The 18,507-nt window shown below is 37.9% G+C and overlaps 2 protein-coding genes across 2 annotated transcripts; one reads left to right on the top strand and one right to left on the bottom strand.

Annotated features, from left to right (window-relative positions):
- The first annotated feature begins 1,783 nt into the window (after positions 1–1,783).
- Positions 1,784–7,806, top strand: LOC134801523 (juvenile hormone epoxide hydrolase-like). Its single transcript, XM_063774138.1, has 8 exons — positions 1,784–1,845; positions 3,587–3,769; positions 4,236–4,463; positions 5,227–5,391; positions 5,792–5,938; positions 6,469–6,670; positions 7,161–7,392; positions 7,557–7,806. Exons 2-8 carry the CDS (start codon positions 3,587–3,589, stop codon positions 7,783–7,785), a joined length of 1,386 nt encoding a protein of 461 aa, XP_063630208.1. The 5' UTR covers positions 1,784–1,845; the 3' UTR covers positions 7,786–7,806.
- Positions 7,807–14,355: 6,549 nt separating this feature from the next.
- LOC134798910 (uncharacterized) lies at positions 14,356–17,855 on the bottom strand. The gene is made up of 4 exons (XM_063771337.1): positions 17,753–17,855; positions 15,805–15,929; positions 15,081–15,271; positions 14,356–14,821 (listed from the first exon to the last, which is right to left on the bottom strand). Exons 1-4 carry the CDS (start codon positions 17,784–17,786, stop codon positions 14,380–14,382), a joined length of 792 nt encoding a protein of 263 aa, XP_063627407.1. The 5' UTR covers positions 17,787–17,855; the 3' UTR covers positions 14,356–14,379.
- Between the last annotated feature and the right edge of the window lie 652 nt (positions 17,856–18,507).

Raw genomic sequence — 18,507 nt, 5'->3', positions numbered from 1 at the left:
ATCGAGGACAGCTTCAGATGTGTCGACGGCACTATCGCAGTGGGCAGAGCTTGCGTGGTCGGTGGCACCATTGCAGTTAATGAGAACGTGGCGTCGGTTAGGCAGACGGCGCAACCCGCGGTGACGCAACTATCTTCTGTTGGGGAAGTGATCCATGTATAGCGGTTTGAATATTTACGTGCGAAAGTGAATGGTGTTGTGTACGTATATTATATTATATTTCTTGATCATAATTATTGAAATTTAACAAGTGTTAAAGAAAACTTAATAATGCTAGATTGCGTAATCTTACTATTACATAAAGAAACATAGTGTACCGTCTATTACGCTTATCGTATGAATTTTCTATTGTTTAATATTTTGTTATATTTCTGCAGGCCGAACTAATTAAATTTATTCGTTTCTATGATGACATATAGTTTCTATAACCTTGATAACAGACTTGTGAAAATTCTTCGAAAACCATAATTTGAACGATTAATAATATTATGTTCTGGTATCGGCCACCTATTTCCTAATTATCATTAATTATCATTTTATTAATGCCTAATAATTAGCAATAATACACATTATAATTATAATCTTATTAATAGTATATATCGTGCAATCATGAGTGCACATGAGTATTACGTGTTTGTAATTTTATTTTCTCTTGTTACTTACTTATTATTATTGAATAAGCATATTATGTGCATAAATATCATTCACATAGTAATATTGGATCAGTGAATCTTGGTTTGTTTTAATGTATAAGTACATTTTGATTAATTATTTTCATAAATTTGTCTTTATTTTTATAATTTTAACTATTTTATATTAAGGTTTGGCGAAGGGTCTCGCCTCGAACAGGATGGCCGAGCTGTAAGGATCATTATTTATTAATAGCTTATATTTTGATCATTCTTAATTTTGTTTATGAATAATTTATAAAAGAGTATCAATTGACTCATACTTGTCACTGGTTCCCGCCATGTTGAATTGTTATAAAAAGTGGGTACAGCAGTGACAAGTGGCCAGTTCGAGTACGGACAAGTTAGAGTGAAGACGTCTTGAGTATTTTATTGTAAATTGGTTTTATTATGTTTATAACAAATGAATAAAGTTAAAATATTGGTACAAGTATTAGTTTTCATCATCAACCCGGTAATAACCCAACAAATTTATTAGGCACTCAGTGTATAATATAATATAAATACATACTGTATAATATACATATACATACTTATTAACCACTTGAATTGCATAACTAGAGTTCTTCAACCCACTTATGTTATGTGACCTTACGTACCAAATATTTAAAAATAACGAAGAACGATGTTTCTGCACCATCATGATTGTCATGATGATTTGCCACTTTACTATATTATTTTTAATAATGTCGCAATAATGTAGATAAAACCACATTATAAATAGGTAGATCCCAAATTGCTAGGTGATAACTTTAGCATAACATTTGCTAAAATAATGTAAGTATGCCTTTAAGACTAACAGAGGCCAATTAATACTCAAGCACCGCAAATGTATGTTTTTTGACAACTAAATGTCTGAAAGCCACCGGTTGCCATGCTTAAACACCTTTAAATCACTAGATATAGCCGATATTAACTGTCAAGGTTACGATAATGTGCCATGTCATTGCCCCAAAGTTGTATGCCATATTACGTAGCGTTTTAAATATAGCCGTTATAACTTCGCAACTAAGATCCAATTTCAAAGTACATAATGTATAAGATAAGATTTTTTTAAGTGACTCGGACGCAGGCAAATGATATGAGTAATAACCTAATAACAACAAGCAAGTCAGTTCTTGTCCATCGTTAGAGGTGCGCGCGCGTCTGATTCGAGGTAAATTATGTTATTACCTATCTGTATTTCATGAATTTGAATGTATACTTCGGACTTTAGTCTCGTAAATGGCATTATGGCAAAACATAATGTTTAGGATAAAATTGTATTTACTCGTAGAATTTAAATTGAACCGTGAAGAGCTGTTTATGTTTGTTTGATAAGGTGTCGAGTACAGTCAAAGAATTTAAATTCCTACCCATTTCGTACTTTGTCACTGTGACGAAGTACGAAATGGGTCGGAAATTAAATTATTTGACTGTGCCTAAACCAGTAATTTAATTGCTCTTACTAGAATGGTTCAACTGTGCCGTTTTTATCGTAAACGTTATCACTTTATCATTATATGTATAAATTTGATATTAAGAGCAAGATAACAAACCTTTTAATTCAAAATATGAAAATCATGCAATTTTTGTGAAATAGGATTATTTTAACACAACCCAACACAAGCCTTCTTGAGCTTGAGCTTACTGTGGGGCTTAGTCAATTTGTGATATTATTTATTTATTTTAATCGATAGGAGAAGGTTATGAAGGAAAACATCGTGAGGAAACCGGACTAATCCCAATAAGGCCTAGTTTCCCCTCTGGGTTGGAAGGTCAGATGGCAGTCGCTTTCGTAAAAGCTAGTGCCTACGTCAAATCATGGGATTAGTTGTCAAGCTGACCCCAGGCTCCCATGAGCCGTGGCAAAATGCCGGGATAACGCGAGGAAGAAGAAGAAGATAGGAGAAGGTTATCAACTCGACTGTACAGGGTGATTCAGGAGACGTGAGCAGGACTAACACTGCGCATATCGTTAATTATAAGCAACTGTTTCGTATCAGTATTAGTGAGGTTAACGTTAATTTTCTAGTCGTGTTGAAAAAAAAAAGTTTACGACATGCATGGTCACCCTAAAATTAGAATACTAAACTACTGATATTCTGTGTCAAATTGAATGTCATTACTGTCATCACGGTCTGGTTACTTTTGAAAACTCGTATCTCACTCAAGTTTGACAGTTTATTTTCTTCGTAATCAAAATGCCATTACGGTTAAAGAGGTTTTATGTTTATTAATTAGGTCCTGTAGGGTGACCATGATTGTTGAGAATTAAATTTGCCCTCACCAAAAAGTAAAAAATAGGAAAAAGTGTTGTTGTTTCTCCTAAATACGACGGTGATCGATCAATTATCAGTTACTGAGTGTGCAGGATTAGTCCTGCTCACGTCTCATGAATCATCCTGTATATTTTTTCAGTATAAATAGAATGCATTTTTGATGATAGGGATAGATTATGCTGTAAGTTTTACAGCAAACAACTTGTCGCTAAGTTCAAATTACCACTTATCACCTTACCGGCGTATGCTATCTCACTCTCAGATATTAATTAATAGTAAGAAGCTCGCGAAACAAAAATTAAGAAACAATAATAATTTGGACTCATATAATCTCGTTTTCTATTTAATTATACTCGTATTAAACATACACTAATACACATATATGGTGATAAAATTTAAAAGACTCCAAGCGGTAGAATATTTACAATCTGATCTAGATTTTAAATTCACCTAAAATAATTTATCGTAAAATGTACACTAAAATTATTATCAAATCGTGGTCAGATTCTCAAAGTTCTAATTCATCGATAGGCAGACATCTTTTTCTCTGTTCTACTTTTTCAAAAAAGTCCACAATTTTAAAATCTTATCTACTTACAACTAAACCAAAAACCCAACTTATATTTTTTGGTTCAGATGGCTCGCGTTCTCTTCCTGGTTCCCTTATACGCCCTGGCGGCGGTGGGGATATACTACATGTTCCTGAAGAAACCTCCACCCGTTCCTGAGGTGGACCTCAACGCCTGGTGGGGACCAAACGAGCTGAAGGGCAAGCAGGACACAAGCATCAGGCCGTTTAAGGTCACTTTCAGTGAATCGGTAAGACTACTCAAGTTTGTGGTAAAGGAAATTTAATTTAAAGACATCCTGCGCCGACCTCAAATGAATGAGATAAGGGCTAGCGAATGATGATGAATTTAAATAGGTTTTAAAACATTTGGTTTTGATAATAACCATGAAGCGGGATTTACCAAATCGAATTAGTAATAAGGAGATTTGTAAGAGAACCAAGATGGTTGACTAAAGAAGTGGCAGTGGGCGAGGCATATCGATCGCAAAGCCAATGGCTACTGGGGTAGAACGGTTTTTGAGCGGCCGTGAACCTGAGGCCGTGAGGCCGCAGCAAGAGAAGACCTCCACAAGATTGGTCGATGATCTAGTCAAGTATTGCAGGAAGAAGGAACAGAGTAGATAAGATAAAGTATTAATAAGGATAGCACACAATACGTCGCTGTGGAGTCTTTCGGCTGATACGATGTACATATCATACTTAAAATATTTTCAGATGATTAAAGACCTCAGAGAGCGCCTCAAGAACCATCGCAAGTGGACCCCTCCGCTGGAGAACGTCGGCTTCCAATACGGCTTCAACAGCAAGCAGCTGGACAGCTGGGTCTCGTACTGGGCTGAGAGGTACAACTTCCAGGAGAGGGAGAGGTTCTTCAACAAGTTTCCTCACTTCAAGACTAATATCCAGGGGCTGGATATCCATTACATCAGGGTTAAGCCTGAGGTAATCGATTATATTTTATATTCACCACCATGTAATTAAGTCTAAGAAGCAACTGCCAGAAGTCTTTAAAGATACTTTTACTTAATATATGTATGCTCCTCTTTGCTTACTTGTGTCCTATTATTTCCTGAAAAAATTCTTCCATGATGCTCCTGATATAATATACTTATCGTATCCTGCAGACGTCTAGTTCTCTTCTTCTAATCCCAATCATTTTATACTCTCAACACAGAACATTTTTATCAGTTTATTGTGAGATAGGCCCCAATAAAAGTTATTTTGCCGCGGCCAAGAAGCTGGAGAAATATGCGAACCTGGCCGGAAATTATTATTTTGTGCCCCTTGCGTTTGAGACAACCGGGTGCTGGGGGTCGGAGGCTACTGCCTTTATTAGGGAAGTGGGACGTCGAATGAGGGAGAAGGGATCTGACGCCCGCGCGGGTTCGTACCTGGTGCAAAGGTTGTCCATCGCCATTCAACGCGGTAACGCGGCTAGTGTGATGGGTACCTTTGCGCCAGGGACAACTCGGGGGGGACTGTTTGACTAAAGCTAGTCTTAAGTTTTAGTTCTTTTTTTTTATATATATATATATTGTTGTATTGACGATTATTGAATAATATATAAGGCTATAATGACTAAGACTTAAAAAAAATAAAATAAAATAAAAGTTATTCACTACAGAAGACTTGCTTTAGCTCTGAAACCTCGAGTCTTTTGGTGTTCTTATCTGCTTCTGTAAAGCTTTTTTTTTATATATTACAGGTCCCAGCAGGAGTGGAAGTGGTCCCCGTGCTGTTCATGCACGGCTGGCCAGGGTCGGTGAGGGAGTTCTACGAGGCGCTGCCTCTCCTGACGGCTGTCAGCAAGGACCGGGACTTCGCCATCGAGGCCATCGTACCCAGTCTACCGGGATACGGGTTCTCTGATGTAAGTGTGAAGTTTTAAGTCTTGTCTCAGGTTGGCGATGTACGCTCTGGCTCTTTATTTAGAGAATTATACTTATAATTAGCCTTATTATATTATCATACACAGCGCACAAATCGCCTCTCCAAAACCTCTCTACAAAATTTGTTTTATATGTGGTGGAATAAAGTAAGTATATTTACTTACTTACTCTCCTTACCTCTCATTGAAATCTCCAATCCTCTCTCTATTGTGTATGACTTGTAGACGTAAAGACATCGAATAAGTTGGTAAAGATCGGTTTAAATTCATAGTTAAATTAGCTTGTACTATAGTGTAGCATTGAAAGTGGTTACTGCCTTCCTAAATCCACGTTGGCGAGATACCTATGTTAAATAAGTTTTAATGGTGGTATTGTTTTCAGGGTGCAGTCCGCCCAGGACTTGGGGCCGTTGAAGTGTCAGTGGTGTTCAGGAACTTGATGCACCGCCTCGGCTTCAAGAAGTTCTACGCCCAGGGGGGAGACTGGGGTAGTGCTATTGGTACCAGCATGGCTACGAGGTTCCCTGATGTAAGTTCATCATCATCATATCCACTGCTGCTCAACATAGCGAATCTCATCAAGCAACAATCTTCTGAGTAATCTGAATGCTGTCCACCCACCGAGCCAACGGACGCCAGGCACTACTTTCGTCTGAAAGCGGCTACCATTCCGTTAACCCTTTGGCCCACCTGCCATCACACACTGTCTGGCAACATGTCCCGCCCAGCTCCATTTTATATGTTACCCGTGATTTAGTTGCTTGTTTTGTTGCCAAGTTCTTGTCTCAAGGGTTTCTTAAATGTTACACCATTAGATTTTTTCCACCATAATCTTATTTTGTGACATCTTTAGACATTTATTTCTGCTTAAATTCAGAAAGATATTTTACTGTGAAACGAAATCTGTCGAACTACTCTTAAGAGAGTACAGTATTAGGTATAAGATTCTTCAAAAGTTTTAACAGGGCCCTCTAGGTAACAATAGAGTTGTAAGCATCCAGTCCAGCTGTAGTCACTGTTTGCCACTGACTACACTTACACACCCATTTTCATTGACAGGAGGTCCTCGGCTGGCATACGAACTTTGCCATGGTGCAGTCCCCCTACGCTATGGTACAGATGCTCTTGGGGTCCGTACTTCCCTCCCTAGTGGTGGAACCTCACCTGGCAGAACGTTTGTATCCGCTCGGCAAGACTCTCTCGTACGTAATGGAGGAGACGGGATACATGCATATTCAGGCTACGAAGCCGGATACTGTTGGTGAGTACATCGACGACACGGAATTACTACAAACAGGATCAAATTATTCAATCATCCTGCAATATAATTTTAAAGTTAACCTCTGAATTTATATACCCCCGCAGTCATCGATGGACTTAGAGATCAAGAAGACATTTTTGTTGATAAAATTAAATCTACAGTAAGGTTACTGCTGTTTAGGTAAACGTCAAAGCAATATCCTGAAATTATCTTGAACATAAATTTTATTTTAGTTATTTACCTGTATGGAGCGAAGACTGAGGTTTTTACGATAAAATACACATTTATTGTACAAACAGCAATATTTTAATCAGTCTGATAATTTTTTTAATCGGTGCAACGGTCGATGTCGTCTGATAGTCACATAACAAATCGTCTCTCGCTGTTATCCTGTGTATCTATATGTATGTAATTAACAAGCGTTACTGCATACTGTAAGGATTCGACGACGAAAAAATATTTCTTAACAAAAGCACCTTTTTGTTTGCAGGCGTAGCCCTCTCCGACTCCCCATCCGGCCTCATGGCCTACATTCTCGAGAAGTTCTCCACCTGGACCAACCCCAACTGGAAATCTCGCGCCGACGGCGGCCTCGAAGAGCGCTTCACCCGAGACCAACTCATTGATAACCTGATGGTGTACTGGTCCACAAACTCCATCACCACATCAGTGAGGCTGTATGCTGAGAGCTTTGGGAGCGGAATCACACAGACCCTTAACAAGTATGTATCATTTTCCTGACAGTTTTGTCTTCAACCAACCAACCCCAGCTTTAAGTCTCCAGAACCATGAGTTCGAATGTCACCTGACACGACGCATTTTTTATTCTTCCCTATCAAAAATTGTCGTGATCATACCGATTTCTTATAACCCACATTCTTCGCAGAATCCCAACATTCGTGCCCACCTGGATCCTCCAAGCCAGACACGAGATCATGTACCAACCACCTACCATCCTCAAAGAGAAGTTCCCCAACACCGTCGGTGTGACGGTTCTCCAAGATGGAGGTCATTTCATCGCTTTCGAGATGCCCGAGACGCTGGCCGCAGATGTGTTGAAGGCGATCAGTGCCTTTAGGAAATTGGACAGGAGCACGTTGAAGACTGAGTTGTAAATAAAGCTTTATACTTTTGTATTCGTATGGTTTTTTAAACTAAATATAATGAACTTATTTATAGTATTTACTTTAAAGGAATAAAAAGCCTAGAGTTAGACCAAGTAAAGTCTGCAGAGATTTTGATAGCCCACGCAGTGCAAGTGGTTTTTTAAACGTCAAACTTTTATGAAAATATGACGTATAAATAACACTTGAATTGCGTGGGCTATCAAAATCGCTGCAGACTTTTCTTGGTCTAACTCTACCTATTGACAACAAAATGCAGAGTTAGCTTAGTCCGACTAAAGTCGGACAAACCAACATATATACTTGAGATAAATCTCAAGAATGTTTGTTCCACGGACAGTTTTACTGTCAATCCATTCCAATGCAAAGTTAGATTGTATAATTGACTAAAAGTAGAAGAAAAGAGAAAATTCTTACCCAGTTCTAAACTTTTGTGTATTTTTTTGCATTTTTAAGACTTCGTGGGCCGCGGCACGTGACCTTCTTCACGTGGCCTGAACATTTTTCAGACGAAAATAATCAAACCCGTAATACAGAGAAAAAAGTTTATCTCGTGTCAATTTAAACTTTGTTTGTGCTATTCGGCGAAGAAAGAAGCCATTGTAGAGAAATCTCGAGGGCTCACTCTTTTTTTTTATCCAAGATTTGATTGTTTGCGCTCAAACTGACTAGCTACTTCATGATATTTGTACCATATTGGTGGCGAACAAGCACGCGATCTACCTGATGGTAAGCAGTTACCGTAGTACAAAAAATAATTCATTCACAATAGAGTTAGACCAAGAAAAGTCTGCAACCATTTTGATAGCACACTCAGTCTCAGTGGAAGTGTTATTTTAAACGTCAAACTTCTATGAAGTTATGAGTGACGTATAAATAACACTTGCATTGCGTGTGCTATCAAAATCGTTGCAGACTTTTCTTGGTCTAACTCTAGCTTCCAGCTCACTCAATCTGTCATTTACGCCCCTTTTTATACAAATCTCGATAAAGTGTGCAATAACAGTTTTCTCACCCCGCTGAGCCGCATTTGGAGGGCAATAACAATCACTTTACCCTCGAGTGGACTAATACTGATACCGCAACTGGTAGGGGCGCACAGATGAAAAGTATATCTAGATTCGTTCGTAGAAGTAGAGTCGTTCATATGATTCATATCCCTATTCCTCCTGAGTCCCTCTAGTCATTATTGCAGTTTTGAATTTGGAACCTTCTTATATTTTAATTCAAAATGAGTGGGGAGTGGAAGCTCGCCGATTTTTTGGGGAAATAGGCCGGCGTTTGCGGGAGAGAGGTGGTGATCCTCGCTCTGGGTCGTACTTGGTTCAACAGGTCTCCATAGCAGTTCAGCGGGGGAATGCTGCGGGCATTATGGGGACCTTTGAGCCGGGTACGATGCAGGGGGGGGGGTTATTTTAAGCTTAGTGTAGGTTAAGTTTTATTTTAATTATTTTTAGGGTTTTTTATTTTTATGTATAATTTAAGAATTTAAGGATTAAATGTTTTAGGTTAATTTTAAATATGAAATAAATATTCAAAATTCGATTTGGATTAAATCCTTTATAAAGGCCTCAGGGACTCAGGAAGTTAAGAGTACAAAACGCGATAGTTTATTGTCACAGAATGTTTAATTTTTATTATAATATATATTGGTAACTCGTGATTAGAGTCGGACCAAGAAAAGTCTGCAGCGGATTCGATAGCCCACGCAGGGCAAGTGTCATTTATACGTCATAATTTCATAGAAGTTTGACGTTTACAATAACACGTGCACTGCGTGGGTTATCAAATCCGCTGCAGACTTTTCATGGACTGACTTTACCTTGACCCCGGCGATACAGGCCATGCCTAATGCGATTTTCACTGCAATATGCCCTAAATTACCTTTTACGTTAAATACTCGTAAAGATATTAAATTTAATTTGCTACAACAAACGGTAGTGAGTTTAAACCTCCTTAGCGCTGTCGTAGATTCTTGGTTTTTTCAGATTGGTTTTTGGGTTTTGTTCGTTGGCACATTAATAAGGTTAAACTTTAACATTTTAGGGGGTTATGACATTCGTTTATAATAGGAGGTGCAAGTTTTTTGCTTGGCACGAAAAAGAACTTACAATATTTATATGCTACAGGAGTTTTTCTAATGTAAGTACTTATAGTAATTTTGAAAGCGCATATAATATACAAGACAGCCTCGAAATTGAAGTTTTTGTACAGATGGAATGGCAGTATTTTGTTGTTAGGAAGCAAATATCCTATCTACCATACATTCTATCTACGCCCAGCAGATTTGCCATATCGTTGCGTGATGGCACGTGGCAAGGCGTTAGATCAACGATAGCCCACGGTAGACGGCGAACGGGTGCAATTTGTGTAGATTGATTAAATATGGAGTGATTAAATGTCAATATGGTATAATTAGGCGACATTTTAATAATCTCACGTTCAAATATCTATGTGTGCAAGTGAAGTACTCTACGAGTCAAGTGAGTGGGTTCATGTCAATTCAAAATCAGATTTTTCAAATTTGAATGCTGCTCCCAACAAACTTAAAAATAATCAAAAACAACAGGTATCTATTACCTTAATCCGAAACCGACAAAAGCAAATATGTAGCAATGATGAAATGAATTATTTATTTCTGCCGTGTTGTTGTTTTTTCTTGTTTATAAATTGAAATGGCCAATTTTTTTACAATTTTTTACTAAAATTACAGGTCGGTTGGACGAAATAAGTATTTGGAATTCTGGAATATAAAAACATTGATGGTATTTTTAACAATCATTAATTAAATGACAGATATTTGTTCCTGAGTCATGGTTGTTTTCTATGTATTTAAGTATTTATATATTATATATATCGTTGTCTGAGTACCCACAACACAAGCCTTCTTGAGCTTACCGTGGGGCTTAGTCAATTTGTGTAAAAATGTCCTATAATATTTATTTATTTATTTCATAAGTTTCTAAAAACTCAGATATTCAAGTATCTTCCAGCTTCAAACAACAGATTGTTAAAAAATGTCCGAAACTTCAGTAGGGTAAATGCTCCATTACCCACCCCGCTGCAAGACGCGCCGCACGCCGCTTATCAGCAGAACGCACGCTCCCTCCCCCTCCTAATTCCATAACATACTGCTGCAGCCAGGCGAAAACCGACCTTAAGGCTTAGGGGATCCTTCCTTTATGTAATTAGTTGCTATTCATTTGTGATGGTTAATAGAATATCCGTCATGTGAAAATGAGAGTGAAATAAAGGTAATCACAGATACCTAGACTAAGTATATAGGTAGTTATAGTTTTGCCTATAAATAATCGTATAGGATTACTTTAGGATGCACTTATTTACACTAGGGACAGCTGTGCATTTTAAAAATGAATTATCTTGTATCTGTAATTAATTACCTACATATTCTTCGAAGGTAGATATATAGAATCCGTACTAAGTAAACTCTGTATCGACTTGGCATCGATATATATTGAGGCAGAGCTATTATGGAAGGCTGTGACAAAATATCTGTCACTTTTAACAGTGCGCGATTGAAAGAGACGGATACCGTTTTATCACGCTGTCACGTATACATACAAGAACGACCATCATATTCGTAGATACAGTACATGTCATCTTGAAACATATGTCATTGTCAATAAAGGTGACAGCAGAGTGTCATCTATTGGGAATTATCATGTCGAACAATAGGACGCTTACCTTACCTAATGATTGTATTTTTCGGCATTTTAACGATAGTTGTCGCCAACGAGACCGCATCATATTGCCTCTATGTACCAGGTATTAAGAATACCTAGGTATATGTATATTAATATATGATTTATTTTTAGATACAAAGCTTATTTTACCTCGTTTTAATGCAGTTGGTGGCATTTATAATATTTCTGACTTCACTCCGGAGACTTGAAATATTGTGAATTGGATTATTAATTACGAGGTAGGTATTTAAAAAAATACGAAAAATGTTTATATTTATTTGTAAGTTTATTTATGTATTATTTATGCATGACATTAGGTTAATTTTAAACTAATTTGCACAAAAAGTAAATTCAAATGTAAACACATATGGTATAGATAGGGTAAACTATTCTATCATTGGCACATTAAACCTTCATTGAGGCAACAGTAATAACTTTACTACAAAAAATAGTTAGCCATTGCTTCTTAGTATCAATCATTCGGTAGTTGACCCTATCAAGTATGTGTTTTAACATCGAACATCTTGGCTGAGAAAGTAAAATTATCTAAAGGATAGGTACAATTAATACTTATTTAATATCTATACCTAAATATAAAGATCAGTACTTAAAGCGCAAACTAATTAGAAATTAAGTAACTACATATAAATACAATAATCACATCTTAACCTAACACAGATCACAGAAATTGAAAATAAAACCCCACTTACTGCTGCAGCACTGTCAATTTTCGTGATAAAATGATGTGCCTGATTTCCATACTAAAAGTAAAAATGTAAAACTGTCTATCAAATTGCGTTTTTTATATCGATAAATTTTCGCGCTCGCTTCGCTCGCGTTTTCAATTACTTTCTAAGATATGACAAAGGCGACATTCGGGTGGCGACTGCAGCAGCATTACTCTGTTGCTACGTTACTGCTGCAGCACTGTCACTTTTCGTGATAAAATGATGTGTCTGATTTCCATACTAAAAGTAAAAATGTAAAACTGTCTATCAAATTGCGTTTTTTATATCGAAAAATTTTCGCGCTCGCTTCGCTCGCGTTTTCAATTACTTTCTAAGATATGACAAAGGTGACTTTCGGGTGGCGACTGCAGCAGCATTACTCTGTTGCTACGTTACTACTGCAGCACTGTCAATTTTCGTGATAAAATTATGTGACTGATTTCCATACTAAAAAGTTAAAATGTACAACTGTCTATCAATTTGCGTTTTTATATCGAAAAATTTTCGCTCAATTACATTCTAAGATATGGCGACTACAGCAGCATTAGGTACTCTGTTGCAAAGTTACTGCTACGGCACTGTCAATTTTCGTGATAAAATGATATGACTGATTTCCATTCTCAGCTGTAATGCGGCAATGAACGTCACTCAATTTACCAAAAAAATTCAATGTAATCTTGATGACCCTAGGGAGAGGGGGCACCATGGTCTAGAAATGCTTAGGGCATCAAAATATCTTAATCCGGCACTGGTCGTTTGCGGAGTCAAACGATTTGGGACTCGCATTTTATACACATTTCCATGCCTTCCCGAAAAAAATCGAATCATTCGCGAAAGTCTCGCAACGCATTGAGGTTACAAACGGCACGCGCTCTTCCTCAGGAGTCTGAAGAAGACCACGGTGAGTGGCGCTCTAGCCAGGCAGGCCGCTTCGCTTTCGCTCGCGTGCGTATACCTTACTGTATCGTCCGATATACACCTACTCTGTCGTTAAAATTATAATAAGGGCGAAAAAAACTATTGATTTTGGTGGTACCTAAAATATTTTATCTGGTCTACTGTCCTCTAGCATATCCATCTGTCAACTTTACTTCAAGTTCCGCCTCCAGGGGAGAGGGAGAGAAATTAGGATTAGAAATTAGCCGCTTACTGACACAGACAGAATTCCACGCGGGCGGAACCGCGGGCACAGCTAGTCTCTAATATTTTTCTTGTGTAAGGGTTATTTTATGTACTTTTAGTCGTTTCATTTTCTTGAACCCCCCCCGATACTAAAACCTGGCTACGCCCGTGCCCACTGCTGAATTTGCCGAGGCGTCCGACATCGACACTTCGTTTTATATAGAAAGCATCACGTGATCACTGAGTATTTATAAAGAAAACCAAGTGTCGGACGTTTCGGTCCGGACCCGGACCGTTCTAGCGTGAGTCATCCTTAATTAGAAATAGATACAGCTAATAAACACTAGGTACCTATACACGAAACAAATAATATCTATTGAATATCCGTGTATCGAATAAAGAAAATTACTTTTAAAAGTTGCTAAAGTTGCATGCTAATTAAGTTACTTACATACCTAATTTCAGCATACTTAGTACACTTTTTAATTAGTTATGAGACTTATGATATGAGTTCATTTCGCTATTTGCTAAATTACAAAAAAAATGCACTCAAAATATAAATAACCAATATGTAACATAGACATCAATTTTAAAATTACTCTACAGTAATGTTACATAATCTACCTTCAACATTTTACCGGTACAATCAAAGAATTTAGTTTCAGTAGGTACCATTTCGTACCGTACAATCAATAGGGACCGTGCGATCTTGTGGCCTGAATCGGAAACATATGTGCACATGTACCTTGCCCAAGCAAGTGCTACCGTCTACCGTTCTTGTCGGTACGTTTCCTTGTGCATAGTAGGTTCTGCCATCTTGTGGGCTACATCGGAAGCATAAACGACACATTTACGCCTCGCGCCAAAAATCTGACTGCTCATATGCTGCCCCCTATAGATCATGCACGGGGCCTATATATGGAAGTCGCTATGGACCTAATACTATTGTCACTGCGACAAGGTACGAAATGGTACTGAAGTTAAATTCCTTAACCTTACCAAATCTTTGGCTTAAAGCTTTACGCAACCTCTTACTTACCATCCTTCCCATCATCTTTTTCCTTAAACTTATCCTCTTTCCCATTCTGAGGCGCAATCATCAGCAAATTATTCCCATTCTTATCCGGCGTCAAATTCCTGAACGGAACATTCTGCCGCCATCTTGGCGGATAATAATAATGGTTCCTCAGCACGCGGAGATGATCTTTCCCAAAAATATACTCTGTCTTCGTGCAGGTAAAGGTGCGTTGGGTTCTGCGTTCCTCGTTCTCTTCGTTCCCGTATTTGGAAGCTTCTTCTATGAAGACTTTAGGCCTGGGGCCGTCGTCTTCGAAATAGGGTCGCTTGAGGCGGAGACGACGGGCTTGCGGGCTAAGGGGGGACTCGCATTTGATGGCGAGAGCGGTGTTCTCCTTGTTGGTGAGGCCGTGGTTCTTCTGCCATTCTAGGACTTCGCAGAGAAGACCGATGTACCTGATTGGCAAAATTTAATATATTAATTTCTTTAGAGTTGCAATAGTCTGGCTAGTTGAATGATAATCATACTACAAACTTTGACTTCCTGTTGATACCTTCAGAAAAAAATTGTCTTGTCTCGTTATTTTCGTATCCCTTTTCGCTTTTTATCGATTCAAGGAATTATAATAAAACAAACTGTCATGAAAGAAGGAAGCAGAGCAGGTAATGATGAAAGAAAGGAATAAAAAAAATGAAAGTGATTTAAATCCGTTACCTTATGGACATGCGAAGTATCTCATTCTTAGAGAGCTTCTTATCCGGCGGATGAGTTGGTACGAGCCGTCGGAGCTCAGCAAAGGCTCCGCTCACGTTCTGCTGACGCCAGCGCTCGCGGCAGTTGGTGAAGAGTTTGCGAGGAGGCCGGAGTAGGCAGGAGTTGAGAGGTGGCAGGTCTTCGTGCAGACTCTGGAAGAGTTAGTTGAGATAAAAAAAATGTCAGACATTGCTTTAAACTTGGCTGGATTAAAAACGCTCCTCTTTTACAGATAACCGTTTACTTTCTTGCAAAGATGCCCACCAATCCTTAAACTAGGTAGTTATTTAATAGGCATTGAAGGAAGAACATATAAATTCTGTCACACATCATTACTACTCGGCACACCGGGTAAGTTGTGCCTGTCATCAACACTATGCGGCAGACATTATCAGGCAATGTTCCTAATAAAAACCACTATTGATTACGCTAAGGTGTATTCTTTACCTGAATAGACAGACATAAGTCGTCGCTTACCATTTCGCCTTCTTGGTCCTTGTTGGAGCACCATTCCGAATACATTTTCAGAACATCTAAGATAATAAAATGGGTTGTTTTACTATGTTTATCTGAACGGCCGAATTATCTCGATCACAAAGACCATGGGGCAAACATTAATCATCAGACATGTCGCTATGGGTCTCCTCTTAGTAACCACTCTTGATTACGATAAGATAGTGTTTACCTGAACAGGGAGATTCTGTCGGTCATCGTCGCTATCTGGCAGACATAAATCGTCGCTTAGCATTTCGCTGTCTGGCTCCTCGTCGGAGCATGATTCCTGGTCTGACGCCATTGCGTTCTGGTTTGCTGCGTACAAATAAGGGTCAAAAACTTTTCTGTGTGATAAGTCAAAAAGAACAAGGTCACTTCTGTGAACAATACAATAAAAGTTAACGACTCTCGTACATATATACCCTGATTTTCTTATTTGAGTCTCAAGTACTGAAAAAAAAATTTCACGCCACTGTTCGGAAATGTGGCAATAGATGATAACCAAGTGGAAAGTAGGCAATAGCTGTAGCACCTGAACCACCACTACTAGAATGTTTCATTGTTATCATCATCTGTCATTGGTGACGGTTCGCTACAGCAATGAGTATAATTTAAAACATAAAAATCAATAAAAGGTCTTTTTTGGCGCAACTTTTTCCTTCAAAAATAAAATTAGGTTATTTATAGGACCAATTTCTTGTTTAAAAAAAAAGAAATGTCAAAACCATTCTGTTCATTTTTTTTTACAATTATCCATTCAGTTCACGCTTAAGGCGTTTTTTACTTTTGTAGCTGTTTGTGTTTTTTTTTTAGCAAAAACGCTTCTAAGTTTAGAGTGGGTTTGAAGCAAATAACAGAAAAACGCCTCTTAAAAGTGATAAAAAAAGTAAAAAAGGCGGGATCTGAAAATACTTACTGAATTGGACAGTGTAAATTGTGTTTGACTAAAAATACAAGAAACACGTATCTACGCTCGCTATAAAAATGAGTTCTTCTAGTGAAGAAAATGATATTCTTACGCTGACGCCTACCGAAATTCAAGAGACAGCACCGGCAGTGGCTAGTAATTTGCTACCAGAGAAATCGCGGGCTAGTACTTATAGTTATGCAAATGTTTTCTTATTTCCTCGCAGTAGTCGTGAAAAGCACTATGTAATGCCTCGGCCGGAAACTCTAAAGATGGACTCGTATTATCAAACGCACTCGTCCATCTTTTAGCGGTTTTTTTGATCTAACCAATTATAAAGTTAGGAATGGGTAATACATACTTTTACTTGATGTTATTCTGCTGCCGTAGAAAGACAGTATAACTTGTTTTGTGAATTGTGAATTTAAATACAGAATACGTGCATTAATACATACCTACTTCTCTCATAAATATAAAATACTACATACGGTTCTCCTTATATGTATATATTATGTATTGATGGCAAATAAAAAAACATAACAGCAACTAAATAAAGCAGTGTGTACAGGAAGCGACTATCAGCGGATGCGCTATATTTAAACAATGAGGAATTATTCGCGTCCATCTTTCTTTTGTTTCTACCTAACCTTGTAAACAGTCATCATTATGAGGACATCAATTAATTTAATTAAACCGGAAAGAATATTATTGCATTAATAAGTACATAGTTGTAGAAAAAATATTTTTAAAATATTATATTTTTCCTTCATTTATGAATACGGATCTGCAACGTAAGAAACTTGATACGAGATACATAATTACAGGTAGGAAGGTAGTTGGTACCATATTTTGGTATGTTTTTCCTAGAACATTTTATTTGCTCTATAGGTGCAGCTAGGCTTGAACTTTTATTTTCTTTAATTTACCAAAAAAGGCTTATAAAATGAATGAAAAACTGCATCTACTGATTCGAAATTTAAGGATGAATCACGCTATTACCGGGCCGGGCCCGGACCGAGGCGACCGACATGTCATTTTCTATGACTGCTGATCGGTGATCACGTGGTGCTTTCCATAGTAAACGTAGTGCTGGAAGCTCCGGCCCGGTCTAGCGAGAGTCATCCTTTATCCTTCCCATTTAGCTTATAACGTAATTAGATAATTCATAACTTTATTGTATAAATTGAAGTAATTAAAAAAACATGACCAGCTTCATCTTAAAGACACTTACCTGTTAACACACCACTCTTCGTCACGGTTGGCATAAAAACTGGCAATAATTCACTACAACCAACACTTCACACACCTCAACGTCCTCAACACAACTCAAAACATGAGTGCTTACAGCTTCAGTTAACTCTAGACTGATAAAAAAATGCTGTTTCAAGGGGTTGCAGAAACACGCTGTGATTGGTGGAGGGCGGGGCGGCTGGCGGCCAATCGGAGAGCTTGAAGGACGTAGAAGGGGCTTAAGGGGGGAATTCATTGTTAATATGTTTGCATTATGAAAAGGTGGATTGTCACCTCTAGCGATTTTTAAAGGAATATGTTTGTTTTTCGGAACAAAATATTCGACCACATATAAATTTTTACACAGTAAACGTCCTAAAATAATGTTTTAATTACGTCCCAAAGGTTTACATAAATTAAGAGTTACGTTTGTTGACATAAAAAAAAATCCTTTGTAAAATTTCCATACCTTATTACAAAAAAATACAAAGCCGAAATTGAACGAAGTCCTATTAAATGGACTGTTGAAATGTTATCCTTTTTCTTGCTAAATTTAAAATTTTAACTTCTTTCCATCGGCTGTTATCCGTAATGACTAATGAGACAATAGGGCATAGCTTAAACTATGATGAAAAAAATCTCAGCATGATCTTATTTTGGCAAACATCTTTAATACATTCTTAAAGGCAATTTGCGCGGTCCAGGGTTATCCAACTAACTCTGAGTTAACGGTTAACACATTGTTAAATTGTACTG

The sequence above is a fragment of the Cydia splendana genome, chromosome 2 (genome assembly GCF_910591565.1).
Source record: "Cydia splendana chromosome 2, ilCydSple1.2, whole genome shotgun sequence".
In the NCBI taxonomy this organism is placed as follows: Eukaryota; Metazoa; Arthropoda; class Insecta; order Lepidoptera; family Tortricidae; genus Cydia; species Cydia splendana.
Note: the sequence above shows the minus strand (reverse complement) of the source record. Positions and strands in the feature narration are given on the sequence as shown.